Source organism: Lissotriton vulgaris, chromosome 10 (genome assembly GCF_964263255.1).
Source record: "Lissotriton vulgaris chromosome 10, aLisVul1.2, whole genome shotgun sequence".
NCBI classification, from domain to species: domain Eukaryota; kingdom Metazoa; phylum Chordata; class Amphibia; order Caudata; family Salamandridae; genus Lissotriton; species Lissotriton vulgaris.
This window is the reverse complement of record NC_141698.1, coordinates 966,211,453-966,226,126: the sequence shown is the minus strand read 5'-3', so window position 1 is coordinate 966,226,126 and position 14,674 is coordinate 966,211,453. Positions and strand designations below refer to the sequence as shown.

Below are 14,674 nucleotides of genomic sequence, written 5' to 3'. Positions count from 1 at the left end.
TGTTGCTCATCAGCACACCATGTCGCGGGGATCATGTTCCTTAGATGCACTAAAGTGTAAAGGGTTGAGCAGGGTTTTTCTTATTCTTATTTTTTATTAGATTATCAGTTTTCAGGATCAAAATTGTGAATTATTTTGCAAAATAAAATGTTCTTTCAAGAAAAAGTTTGATTTTTAAGACAACAATATGGGTGCTTCGCATGTTTTTTTCGAAAATATTATTCTGTGCGAAACAGGAGAACTCCATAACATAACTCCGGAGAAGGGAAGGTAAATTTGTTTATGAGCTACTACGAAGTTACATTTGGTCTCATTCAGGACAACATCTAAAATCTGGAGCAGAAAAGCAATTTTTTCAAATGAATACTGTGAAATGCATGCAGGAACATGTCACTGACACTGAAGAAAAGGATTAGAATAGAAGTTAAAAAAAATGCCTGGCATGAATAATTTAAGACTCCAATAAATTAATACATCCTGTTTTTTTTTAGAAGGGAAATTCACAATATTGACTGTTCACCAAAAGTAAACGTTTTCTCTCAGATTTTGTTCCCAGTGTTGGGTCTTTCTTTCTCTTTGAAACTCTCTCAACTATAAAGGTCAGTGCAAAAGAACTACAAAATCTATTTATTCTGTGGAAAGGAATTTAAAAATACATTCATACATATATCTTTTTTGGCCAATGTTAGAATTTGGGGTCTGTAATCGGCAGCGGTAGGTACCTTTGTCCAAATAGGGACCCTTGCTTCTAGTCAGGGTAAGGGGGCTACACTCCTAAATAACCTCTGCTCACCCCCTGGTAGCTTGGCACAAGCAGACAGGCTTATCTCAGAGGCAGTGTGTAAAGCATTTGTGAACACATACAGTAATGACACTACACCAGTTTAGAAAAATAGGAAATATTTACTAGACTTAACACAAGACCAAACGTCAAAAGTCCACAATACTGTAATCAAGAACAAGTCTTTAAAATGGAAGAAAATAGCTTAATTCAATGTTGATGGTAAATGCAACACTTTACTCTCAAAGTACCTTAGATGCGTCACGCAATGCAAACAAAAGGATAGCAGTGAAGTTGATGCGCCGTTCCTTACACTCAGAGGAGTGGATGCGTCGGTTCCTTTCTGCTGCACAGGGGAGGCGAGGCGTCGCTTCCTTACTGTGTGGGGAGTTGATGCGTCGTGTCTTACTGCGGGCCAGTGACGATGCGGCAAAATGGTGCCTCGATGAGATGCGACAAACTTGCACAATGCGACAAAATGGTGTCCTTGATGCGATGCAACAATGTTGGATGCTATGCAGGCACGCCTGACAGCCATGCTGCGACCTTGGTAACTTCTGTGCAGCGACAGGCCCTGCAACGCACTTCTCCGGTGATGCAATGGCGTCCTCTGCGGCGTCGACACGCATATTTGGTGATAAGACACACTGGGTCAGTTAGGATCATAAGTTGTTATAATCAAACTGCCCATTCTGGCCCATGGGGACAGGTAGCCTTGCAATAGTGAAAAACTGAATTGGCTGTAATTCACTATCAGGAAATGCCACACACCAGGACATGTCCTACCTTTTACTTACAATGCACCCTGCCCTTGAGCCTACCTTACACGTAGAAAAGGGAAGGTTTGGGGACTGGTATGTGGGTGCACTTACCAAGTGGACATGGCAGTGCTAGACTGCACACAGGCTCTTTAGTGGCAGGCCTGAGACACACTTTGCAAGCTGCTTCTGTGGGTGGCACAATCAGTGCTGCAAGGCCACTAGCAGCATTTGATCTACAGGTCCTGGGGACACATGGTGCACTGTACTAGGGTCTGACAAGTAAATCAAAGAAGCCAATCATGGAATCACTAATCCATTACAACAATTTACAAAAGGGAGCACTTGCACTCTGGCACTGAATAGCAGTGGCACAGTGCCCAAAGCATGTAAACCAGCAAAAACATATTAAAAACAGAGGTGACAACAGCGAAAAATGGAAGGGAGACTCACACCAATGGTACCAAGTCTTACATCCAATAATGCTAAGCTTAAGTTATCTCAATACTACTACTCACACCGCACCTATTTTACGCCCCAGACTTTTAATAGAATATTCCTGGCACGTCCAGTGACTTGCCCAGGATACAGTGATGGAATAGCTTCCTTTGTACATATGGCCTGGGCCTGTGGCGGGGTGTCAGACTACAGGGTATCGGTGGTTGCCGCACTGTTGGGTGACCACCATTCAGTTGTGTCCCACAGTAAATGCCTGTTGGAATTATCACTCAGGCCTAGGAAGGTCCCAAAGATTTGACACAGGTTTGTGGCATTGGGCTTGCGCCTGGCGAAGCGGGGCATAGCTATAGGGTGTCTCTCCCCATGTGCCCTGCATTTCCACAGATGGATTATGAGCTTGACTGAATGGGCTGCCCTGGAGGAGTTTCACTCAAGGGAAGTATAAAGGGATGGGATCGCGGAGGGTGATTTGGAAAACTCAGAGGATATTGTCACTTTCTTGACAGTGGACCATGGCAACCGTACCCTATTGAGAGATAATGTAGATGGTTCATCGGAGGATGAGGAAAAAGCATGAGAGCAGAGGGTGCATAGACAGAATCTGGGATGAAAATGATGCACACACACCGAAATATCCCTCTCTATTGTACAAAGAATGTGCACAGTTGTAGGACTCATGGGCTACGTCAATCTGCCGTGTATCTTGTATCAACGTAATGCTATGGTTTACACTTGCTGTTGTTACATTGCATAATGAAAAAATTGTAAAGTTGTTTCAAATATATATCTCTATAACATTCACAGATATTTGCACAACATGGAGTTTATTTATTTTCCATGTTAGGAAGGTATGTAAATTGAGAGTTTTGTGGTTTAATTCCCATTCCCACTGGATTACATTTTCACCCTAGGTAGGCATGGTTTCTTCACTAAAGAGTCTGAATGCACCATTGAGAGAGTTGTTTGTGGATAAGATCCTGGTGGAAAACTCACTGATGCAATTTCTGCAGTCAGAATTACTAGCAGCGAATGTGGCTCATGGAAATGTTCCTCTCAATTCCAGTGGCAGCTGCTACGTAGCGGTGGTGGTGGGGTGGGGGCGGGAATGGGGGAATAAAAAATCTTACCTGATTATGGCTGCAGTTTCTACTACATCTCCTTCTTGTCCTGGCTCCCGCAAGCACACAGGCTCCACTAAGCCATTCACAATGCTGCTGTCACCAGCATGACAGTAGCGTTGTGCTTGGTCTGAGAGGCCTGTTTGGCCATTCAGACAGTGCCCGGGAGCATTGGGACTGTTCTCCACCCGGTTAAGAAACACAGCCAGGTAGAGAAATGCTAAGCACATGACTGTTTGGCCCACCCAAGACGGCTGGCCAAGCTGTCATGAGCACTTATGGTGCACAATCCATTACTACTCCCTGTGATCCCAGACCTGCCCCACCCTAACACAGCCCCGTAGCCAGTCTGATAAATAAAATAATAATAATGCTGTTATTATAATTTTATTTTTCCTTTTTCCAGTGCTCTGAGAGTAGTGGGGCGACGCTCCTCTGCCTTATCGGAGGAGCCGCCGATGCTCAGGGCACATTACATTATTTACATGAATAAGGAAAGATCATTTTTGGCTATTAACCCCTTCCCCGCTGCACGAATTTCCCCGCTGTGCAGGGGTTTCATTAAATGGGTGGGATTCGGACGCCCACGGCCGTCGTCAGCACACGCCCACCGTGACGCATGACGGCCGGGGTCCATCATGCACACCGAAGGTGTTAAATAACAAGATTACAGTATTACCCATATTGATATTATTGTTTATTGGATTGTTTTAGGTTAGACCAAAACACAAAGAGTAACAACAGTAAAAAAAGTCAAATACCTTATTGCGGTGCAGAACTAGATCTGGCAGAATTTCCCTCCGGGGACTGCCATTGCATGGTGCATGACCGTGCCTTTTAAGTTTCATTTCATAACAATTTTCGACCTTTATTAACATAAAAAAATAACTAAATGTGGGGCCTGATTCACAAAAGCTTATTCCCAATTTACGCCAATGCAGATCCGGGAAAAAAAGATGCCTTTTTAACACACACAAATACACAATGACATTGAGGACATGGGCAAAAAAGATGTAAAGTTAGGAGTGAGAAGGAGATCAGGACTGGACAGGACTGTTCCTATAGGAGCAGACCCCAGGTTGATTTGCATATGGATGGGTCCTGTCTCAGACAGAATGGTGGGCAAAAATGCAATGGGCTGAATTGCGGCCCAGAGAGATTAACTGTAACTACGAGTGACAGAATATTTCAAGCAATGTCCAGCATCCCTTCTTTCCTAGTTCGACTTCCTAAATTTGACAGGTATGTCCAGACATAGGTTGCGTGCTCACTGTGCCATAAAACTCATGCTTCACCCACTGACACAGCTGAAACAGAACAAAACCAGCCTGGGAGTGCTTGTTCTCCCATTCAGAGGGGACTTAGCCTGGCAGTTCAGCCCAGTCTCTTCCAAAGTAATTACCAGTGACTCGTACAAATTCAAGCAATCCACCAGTCACTTTTTTGCTTCCCAGATGAGGAGAAGGTGCAGAATCTACAAACAAAATCACAGAGGGCTGCTTACTTGCCGTGTCAACAAATGCAGGCAGGGGGTGTCATTAAAACCTAGCTTCATACTGTGTCTGTGAGAAAGCCCATCTTCCTGAGTTGCATCATGTTTTATTACTTTAAAAAGTCGTTTTTGATAGCAGGGGTTATCTGGGGACTCCTGGTTTCAGCCATGTGTGCTCAGTTGAAAACTGTTTTGCATCCCTTGAAAGTTGCAATTGGATTGGTATGATCTTAAGGCATAAGTCTAATCTGATATTAATTAGCGTCAGCTGTAAATTGATAGCACAAATAATACCAGATGTATTAATAGAGGGTTTCCTTGTCGATCAAACTGTGTTCTAATCTATGAGGTTGTGGTGCAGGATATTTTTCTGCAAAGAAAGAAATGCCTAGAGTTGTCATTAGAGTGAAACAGAAAAGTCACAAGCCAGAATATGGGTGTTTTGTCATGAATGTATTTTGAGTGAACAACAAAGAGGAATGTAACCTGGGTCAAAAACTGTAAAACAGGAAACAGAATTAAGTCGCCTCATATACTTTTTAACATTTGAAAGATGTATGATTCTTCGTCCTGTCAAGGTGATGTAATTACTAATTAAACCTCTTGACTGGTGAGAGAACCCAATTTTCTTAAGCTGATATGTTTGCAGTGACTATCTGTTGCTCTCAAGCTTTATATGCTTCCTAAAAGTTGGAGAAAAGAGTGATATCTGGCTTATATGATATTTTCGTGAAGGAATGAAAGACTCCCACCACTTAACTCTATTCAACTTTCTTTCTTCGTGGAGAAGTGTGGCTCAATGCTTAGAGCGGCAGACCTTGATGCAGAATGCTGGCCAGGGACCAGGGTTCGATTCCCGCCTCGGCGGGTTTCAGGCTTAATTCCTCTGACCGGATATTCTCGCCTCAGTGCCGATTCTAAGCATGGGTCCCATGCTGCAACTCTGGGCAATAGCTTGCTTAGTCTCCACAAAGGCCCCCTGATACACAAGGGATGCCTGGTTTCACCATGGGATGCCCAGGAGTGGACACCCCACAAGGAAAAGCCAGGAGGGGTTCCCTTGTGGTAGGAGTACAAGCGCCGGGATGCCTCCGGGTCACTGTTCGTGCTATACAAATACGCCACATTTACATTTACATTTACATATTCTTAAAATATAAGGGTCTCTTCGCTATGGAAGAGTCCTGTCCGCAGCGATGCCAGAAGGTCCAGGCGCACCCTATTGTTGACGATCCTGGTTTGGTAATAAGTGGTTGTAGGGCATCTTTATCCCGTTACAACATCTTACTTATTAGGTCGAGCCTGGGTGGTGCATGTGCTGCTCTGCGAGGCATTTTGTATTCAGGTTTGGACTTGAAGCTTCGCTTATTTTCCGCCCATCTTTTCAATTGGCTCCGTTACTGTAGTTTCCACATGGTTGCTCTTGATTCATGAATAGGCTTAGTAGTCCCGCCTTAGTATCACCTTGTCTGCATTTGTACCAGACTTTTTACTTGTGTTGTTACTCGGTCTGTTTTATCTACAGTCTGTGAGCACTATTTTGTTAATGATTTTTCCCTATTGCAGGCACGAAGTGCTTTCCTGCAAGGGTGCCAGCTTTGCCTCCAGGTGCCGCTCTACAGGTTCAGCACAGCACCTGCTTTTTCATTTTTATTACCAATAGGGCCCACTTGACAAACAAACAAACTTTCACTTTAAAGAAAGGGGCGTCGCTGCCACTAAAGTGAAAACGCTGCATGGTGCACTTTTACGAGGATTTGAAATGCAATAGGTCTCGCATTTGTGAGAGTTTAAGCTATTGGCATTGTAAATTACAATGCCTTTTATTTATCTGTTTTAAAAACCAGCACATAAATAAAAGACATTGTCATTTACAATGCCAATAGCTCAAACTCTCCCAAATGCGAGACGGTTTCTCAGATGTTTTCTAGGAGACTATGAATGGCGCAAGGCATGTCTTAGGGATGCCAAACTTTGGCCAATGCCGCCTGTTTCTGCTGGTTTCACATCTGTCTTTTCCGCCAGTTTAAACTAGTTTCACCCCTACATGTCCCAAATGTTTTATATTGTGGAATTCAAGCAGAATACCTTGCAGCACAAGAAATCCTTATTCTGCATAGTGAGGAAAGAATGAAGGAGGAGTTATTGTGCTGTTCAACACTGTCAGGAGCCGGGCAATGTATTTACTTTAATGGTAATTGCATTAAGTTAATTTCTAGGGTGACCCAGGTCCAGGCCGTGGATCCTTAGATTGTCACCTTCCATCGGGCTGTACTCTGTTTTTTATGATGAACCACTTTTTAAATTCATGTCTAGTATTTTTTATTATGATCAATTGTATATATCAAATATTGAGGATTGATTACGCTATATATTTTTTAACATATTTTGCGAATGTAATAACAAAGGGCTGTGTCTCTCCTCTATCTTTTTTTTAACTTGTTTTAAATTGCTTTTATACTTTTATGATATTGTATATCGAATAAAGTTATATACACACATACATTAAGTTAATTACACTGCCCGGACCCTGTCATTGTATGAACGCAAGATCTACAGCAGGGGTACCTGCTTATTAGAGCACGAGGAGATGCACACAGGCTACTCTCCTCAGGTATCTGCTTTCAAGTGCACTGTTAAGAGTTTGGGAAATTAACTTACTTAATGGAATTACCTTAATGCAATTGACATTAAGGGAAATACTTTGCACACCCCTCACAGTGCTCACAAAATCAACCGTGGTGAGCCTTCTTCTCTTCCTGTGAAGCAGCAGAGCAACCCTAATTCCTCTCCGCAGGCAGAAACAAATGTGGCAGAATATTTTGCCCATCTGTTAGAAATGGGGGTCTCTAGTTGGCAGATTATTACCCTGTCCAAGTAGGGACCATTCTTTCTAGTCAGGATCAGAGAGTTACACTTCTAAAATAACCCCTGCTCACCCCTTTGGTAGCTTGGCACCAGTAATCAGGCTTATCTCAGAGTCAGTGTGTAAAACATTTGCACATCACTAGCAGTAATACAGTGAAAATATTATAAAAGGATCACAACAGTTTTAGAAAAATAGCCAATATTTATGTGTAAAACAAAACCAAAACGATAAAAAATCTAACATACAGTTATTCAAAATACTCATAAAGCAAAAATAGACTTTAAAAACTGTTACTTGTAGTCGATAGCTCCGTCTGGGTGCTATCACGGTGTCGTGAAAGAACAAATCCAACCGATCTGGTAGACCGCAGCATTGCAGGACAGCTATAGTGTTGGGAAGACCTGCAAACAGTACCTTTAGAAATGCAAGGCGTCGGTGACCTCGCGATGAGCTTCGAAGAGCCAGTGTTAACAGGCGTTGGTCCCAGAGGTCGGTTCAGGAGCGTCGGGCCCTTGAAGTAACACGCATTGCAGATTGAACTCCATACGGTTGAAGTCAAAAGTAACGGTGGGCGTTGAACTCCGCTCCGCCGTGGAGTTCTCGGAGTTTTTGTCACTCCGCGCTCCGCTTAGAGTGCGAAGTTTGCCCAAAAAACTTCACCACCCACTAGCGGAGCGGAGTTTACCAGTGCACGCAGTCACCCCAAATGGTAAACCCCACATACCACCAAAATGTCCTTCCTGATCAGCTGTTACAGGCAAGTTTCAGATGTCCATGGCTCTCAGTGGAGAAATACCCGAGGGACCATGAACAAAACAGCTGTCACTGTGCAGAGTCAGACCTCAAAATTACAGCTCCCGCTGCCATCATACACCTCCCGCCATAGCCACCCTCTGCTCCTGTGTGTTACTAGTTACACCAACTTGGAAACTCACCTCACCTGCCCCAGGGCAATCATGATTCTGAAAGGAAGACTTTCCAATATTATCAAAAAGCAACAAACAGACTGCTTACTGCACAAATGTCATCTGGGTAAACCTGCCACCATATGGATTTTTCTGTGAAACTAGAGGCGCACTGCGAAGAGTAGTAAATGATGGACTGTGATCGTTTAAATTATCAAAAAGTGTCCCTTCCTACACATATCGTGCAAGATAAATTAAAAGTTCATTTTTAGCAACCTGTTTTGAATGTAAGAACAGCATTGCTCAAAAATGTTTTTAATAACATGTAATGTTCTGTTTCTTTATTTCTTTTACAATCGATGCAAACCAATACATTTGAGGATCTTTCTTTCTTCCGTGGTTGCTCACAAGAAGCCTATTCAATCAGAAGAATGTAGTCGCTCACTAGAAGCTCATTCTTTATGATAGTGACTCTTTGTTTCCACATCTGAGCTTGCAGTTTTAGACCTTCTTCTGTGTTGTTGGTGGTTGCGGTTCAGAGCAGAAGCTGTAGGGGATGCTGAAGACAAGAGGCAAAACCGGGGCAAGACGAAAACAGTTTCCCGAGCGCCTGGTCTGGATATTCCTGTATAGGCAGTAGCTGCGACAAGTCGAGGGTAGGCGAGTCTAGTTTGTGTGCTTGCGTCGTTTAAGGGTGGGAAGGCTCATATGTGTTAGGAGTCATAATATCCAAACACAGTGCCATGGAGCGCTGAGTCCTAACTAAAAATCAGATCAGATTCTGGGGGTCTCCAGGGACATTGTGCGCTGTTGTAAGACTTCAGCAAGCTCTGCAAAATTTGCGGAGTTTTCCGATCACTCTACGGAATGCCGCAGAGTGTAACTCTGCGAGCTCCACCCACCCTTAGTCAGTAGCGATGGCATTGGGGCTGTGGTGCGAAGTTCAGTGTGCGGTGCCCTCTGCAGGCATCGGCTTGGTGATAGTGTCCAGCAGTGTCAGTGAGTCCAGGGCTGTGGTGGAAATTGGGCCGTTTTTGATGTGGTGAAATCAGGTCACAGTGCAGCAGCATCATCGTTATTGCTGAAACGGGGTTGTGGAGTCGATGGCACCCATGACGGTGGCCCCAGGATGTGGTGTGGGATGAGGCAGGGCATCCTGTATCTTATAAGCTGTGCCCCAAACCACGGTGCAGGCATTGGTGTCGATGTCAGCTTGGAGCAGTGTTGTCAGTGAGGCCAGGACTGTAGTGCGAAGCGGGACAGTACTCCATGTTCTCCGCGAGCGGTGTTCACTGGTCAAGGTGAGGGCAACAGCGTTGGTGACGGCATTGTTGGGGATATCAGGGCAGGGGTGTGTAGTGAGGCGGTTTTGGAGTGAGGTGTCCACAGGTCAAGGTGCAAGCAGCGGCCTGGTGGCAGCGTCGAACAACGTCGTTGCTTAGACCACGGTTGCGGTACGAAGTGGAGCGGTGCTCTCGGCGGGCCTTCAGGTCCCTGAGCCTGCAGTGACTTTGTTGACAGGGTCAGGTTACTTTTTCTTCTGTTACAGCACAAAACACACAGTTCCCAGTGCTGGTAAAAGATGGACTTGAAGTCTTTGTTGTTTCTGAGACTTCTTGAACAGAGGGCAAGCTTTACCTCAAACCCTTGGAGAAACTCAGGGAAAGCAGATGCAGAAAGTCAAGTCCAGTCCTTTCACTGCCCAAGACAGAAGCAGCCACTGCAGGCCAACACAGCAAAGCCCACAGCAAAATAGTAGTCTCTCCTCCCAGCTTCTCCAGCTCCTCTTCTTGACAGGTTTCTTGATCCAAAGGAGTTCTGGGGTCAGGACCCAAATATATATGACATTTCCCTTTGAAGTTTGTACAAACAAAGTTCCACTGGCATACATAAACCAGTTCAGCCTGGCTCAGGCCAGGTTCATCACAGGGGGTGGAGGCAGCTTTGTGAGAGGCAGACACAGTCCATTCAGTTGCAAGCGACAACTCCTCCCACTACTCTAAATGTAGCCAGGTCTATTCAGCCTGGCTATGAGTCACTCAGGAAAGGCAGGACACACCTCAACTCCTCTCCCCCTCACTGAGTCTGTCTAGTGGGAATGCACATCCCCAGCCCCATCACTCCAAACCCAGACACAGTGAATACACAAATGGCAGTGGCAGACAGTATGGTTAAGCAAGAAAACACCCACTTTCTAAAAGTGGTATTTTCAAACACACAATATAAAATCATCTTTTCGAAAAGATTTATTTTTAAATTGTTAGTTAAGAAAGCCTAAACTCCATTTCTCTATCTTGTCCCTATGGAAATGTATGCTTGTAAGATGGTACAAAGCAACTTAACCTATGAGACAGATAGCCTTGCAACAGTGAAAAGCTAAATGTACAGTATTTCACTATTAGAGCATGTAACACAAACCAGTACATGTTCTACCTGTTATACACAATGCACCCTGCCCACAGGGGCACCTTGGGTCTACCTTGGGGTGTCCTATATGTGAAAAAAGGGAATGTTAGGGCCTGGCAATATCCAGGTCGACATGGCAGTAAAAACTGCGTGCAGGCACTGCAGTGGCAGGTCTGAGACACCTTTGAATGTCTACCTGTGTGGGTGGCCCAACCAGTGATGTAAGCCCACTAGTACCATTTGATTTACAGGCCTTGGGCACACACAGTGCACTGTACTAGGGACTTACCTGTAAATCAAAATAGTCCAATTATTGTACACCAATCAAAACACACTTTATAGTAGGAGCACTTGCACGTTATCACTGAACAGCAGTAAGAAAGCAGTGAGAAAGTGCACAGAGACACTAAACCAGTAAAAACAAGGTAAAAAACAGGAGGCCAAAAAAACAAAACGTCTAAGGGTGAACCCGCTGCAAAAAGCCAAATCTAACACCACCTCAATTTAAAAATGAATAAGAACTCTGGCTTCTGTACATGGTGTGTAGTAGAAAGGGTCCTAACCAGAGTGATTTTCTGTGGAGGCAGATAATTAAGTGATGGAGGCTGCAGCACTAGAAACATCCTATGGCCCGTATACCAGATCTAAAGATGCCCCTTCAAAACGTCTGAATGGGTATGGTCCAGAGGAACCAGTCGTGAAGTAACCAATACACTAAACTTTGCCTTGAAATGCTTTCTTCCAAACGTGTACATTCGTACTGAAAAGAGAGCCATCATTGTTGGTTTCAGTAAACAAAGGGAACCTAAGAGTCATTCTTCAAATTGAGTTGACTTCATGAAACTGAAGAGCAGCTTCGTCCTACTCAGAGACCTTTTCAACTCCTCTCAAAAAGCCATGGGTAGAGGCATTGACTCAAAACTATTGACCTTCATACCTGCTTTACCTGATCAATTCTCCAGATTAAACCCATTGATACAAGCTGTATGAAGCCCACAGATAAAGATGTCTTGCATTGGCCATTGGAAGCCCTTTTTGCTCCTCTGAGCTTTTCACTGAGACTTCTGCTACTCAATGAGGGTTCTGATTCAGCATGTCGAACCTATGCAGTCTTGCTGAGCTGGCCTCCTGTGTCAGATGCTTTTCTTTGTTTCTTCTTCCATAAGAGTGTTATAGTCTGAATGTAAAAATATAGGCTGGTGCACATGGACATCATTATGGGGGTCGCAAGCTTGCCCTTGTGACCCCTACAATTGCATTTGCAACCCCTGGACTCAGAGGTGGTAACATCAGTGCCAGAAACACAGGGGGACCTCGTCCTTATGGACATTGGTTTGGGATCGAATCTGCTTGCTTTTTGCCATTTTTTTAATATACTAGTTGTGAACAACATGATATTATTCACTGCTGGTGTAATAAAAAATAGAATACAATTAGCTAGAATATATCCCTGTGTGAGAGGGTGTGCAAATGTGTTATTGTGTGCTAATATGTAAGAATCTGTGGGTGAATGAACGTATAGTTCAAATGGGTTGTGATATCATTTCCACTTTCCCATGACTTTCAGTGAATTGGCGCTCATGCTGGTGCACAATTCACCATCAATTGGACCACTTCCACTCTTTCATATCATTCAACATTTCTGACACTCATGTAGAGTGGCACTGACACACATTGTTCCCTTTAGAAAAAATATATATTTAATTACTTTAGAATCATCAATTAGTTTTGGAGCATCTTCCTTAGATTTGTAAATTATAGACGAAATTGTCTTTTCACCTTCAACCTCTTCATTTTTAAACTATATTTCTTGTGGCTTTTTCACACAGCATCTCACTCCCGTCTGTAGGAGTGGTCTTGATGCCCAAGCCAAGATACCAATGATGAACCAAGGTTACATATGTGGGTGCTTATGTGTGAATAAGCAAAAGCCCTTCCTCTTAAAAAACTAGTGAGATTCCTTGCAATGACCCAGATAGTTGTATATGTTGCTCACTAATCAACATGTAGCATAGTAAGTATAATATAGATCCATGCTTTCAGATGACAAAACCTCGGTCTTGTCTGAATTTAATTTAAAGAAATTAGACTCCATCTACCAAAATATTATCATCATAGTAGGCCTGAGACTCTAGTCTCCAATAAAAGTGTCAGACTCATATGGGAAGCCCCTGAATTGCACTATGAGGCCCTACTAACAGGAGAATGCGTGGTGGACAAATGTGAATAACAGTACATAACAAACATGTGAGGCGCCTTATTTTAGCATTTCTAACTTTTTGCATTGTACGGTTTTCTGATTGGAGAGAATAGACAATTAATCTTTACAGTCTTCCTTCTAAGAAGAGGTTGTCAAGGGCTACAGATTCAATAGTGTCACCCCTGGTGCATAGGACTACATTTTGAACACTAGAATAATTGCTGAACATCTCTTGACTAATGTGTGAATAAATGAAAGAATGAAAAGTTTTTATTGCGCGAAAATTTAAAATCATTTGCAATATTCTAAAATAATGCGTTCGGATATATTTCGGGTAAAAGCAATTGTCAAACCTGCAGTTAGCAATTGTACACAGTTCCTAGTATTTTAGATAAACAATAAAATTACTAAGGTGTGTAAAATGGGTCATTTCGAAAAGTGTTTTCTTTTCATGTACTAATGTGGTCATTCATTTAGTGAGTCTTACATACATGCACAGTGAGTGTTACATACATAGACGTGTTTATAAATGTATCTATGTGCGCGCTTATCTGGTTTATACACATCTTTGCACCTGCAGCTCCAGCTTGATTGCTGCAGTGAACATTGCACTTACTGAATAATACCTGGATTCCACTCTCATTTCTTTTATGTTCAGAAACAAACCTGCATTGCAACCTTAATATCTCTGCATCCGAAGTCTTGTCTATAAACTCTTTTTTTTTAATTTTTAGGTCAAAGTGTGGTTCCAGAACCGTCGAATGAAATGGAAGCGAGTCAAAGGCGGGCAGCAAGGAGCCGCAGCGAGGGAGAAAGAACTGGTGAACGTGAAAAAAGGAACCCTGCTCCCCTCTGAACTCTCGGGCATGGGCGCGATGGGACTCCAGCACACGGCTGACTCGCTGACGCATGACGACAGCCATGACAGCGACCAGAGCTCCGATCACACACACTGATGGTGCACAGAGAGGCCAGGGCCAGTCTCCAATCTCAGGAAACAAACGCCATTCACAGCACGTCTTACAGAAACATCATTTTTGTACGCAAAGGATTGTGGCAAAGTGTTTTTTTTATCGGCCTCAATAAAAATTCTGCCTTATTGTGCCTGCTTTCCCGATTTTTAAAAGAAGTGCTCTTTGCCATGTTTTCATAGTGCCTTAGGAGCCAAGAGAAACGAACAATGAACATTCCAAACATTTGTCATGTTGATGAATGGGGACTGGTATTTTGCTTAAGCTTGCACTGAAAAAAAACGTACATTGTCTTCGCCCATGAAATGGATGCGGTTTTTTACCTGAAGCATGTGGTGTAGAGAGCACTGCACTGGGGACAATGTATTAACTCTGTACATAGATATCTTGCTGAATGTGCCTGTATTTGCTATATTGCATTGCAATTAACTGTTGACATGGAAAAAGTTAATCTTGAATTAAAGTTTTTTTTTTTGCCTTTTAATATATTTGCTTTGAACAAACTGTGGCGCTTATAGGCAGTATGGCCAAATCGATTATAAACATAATTCTGTGACTTCCATGTAAAACACACACAAAAAACTAAAGAACGAAATCAAATAATGAAATCAGGATATTTCAAGGAATCTCTGCAAATCTTGGTGCTCGACCAATAGTGAAACTGAAAACCATTCGTTTACTCTACACAGTCTACACACATGACACACTTTGTACA

General features: G+C 43.2%; 1 protein-coding gene across 1 annotated transcript in view; it reads left to right on the top strand.

The window, feature by feature from the left end:
* MEOX2 (mesenchyme homeobox 2) overlaps positions 1–14,441 on the top strand; it is a 227,743-nt gene extending 213,302 nt beyond the window's left edge. Inside the window, exon 3 of the mRNA XM_086940004.1 lies at positions 13,723–14,441. Coding sequence (XP_086796130.1) covers positions 13,723–13,944 — 222 coding nt within the window. The 3' untranslated portion in view covers positions 13,945–14,441. The remainder of the gene's footprint in view (positions 1–13,722) is intronic.
* Positions 14,442–14,674: the final 233 nt, after the last annotated feature.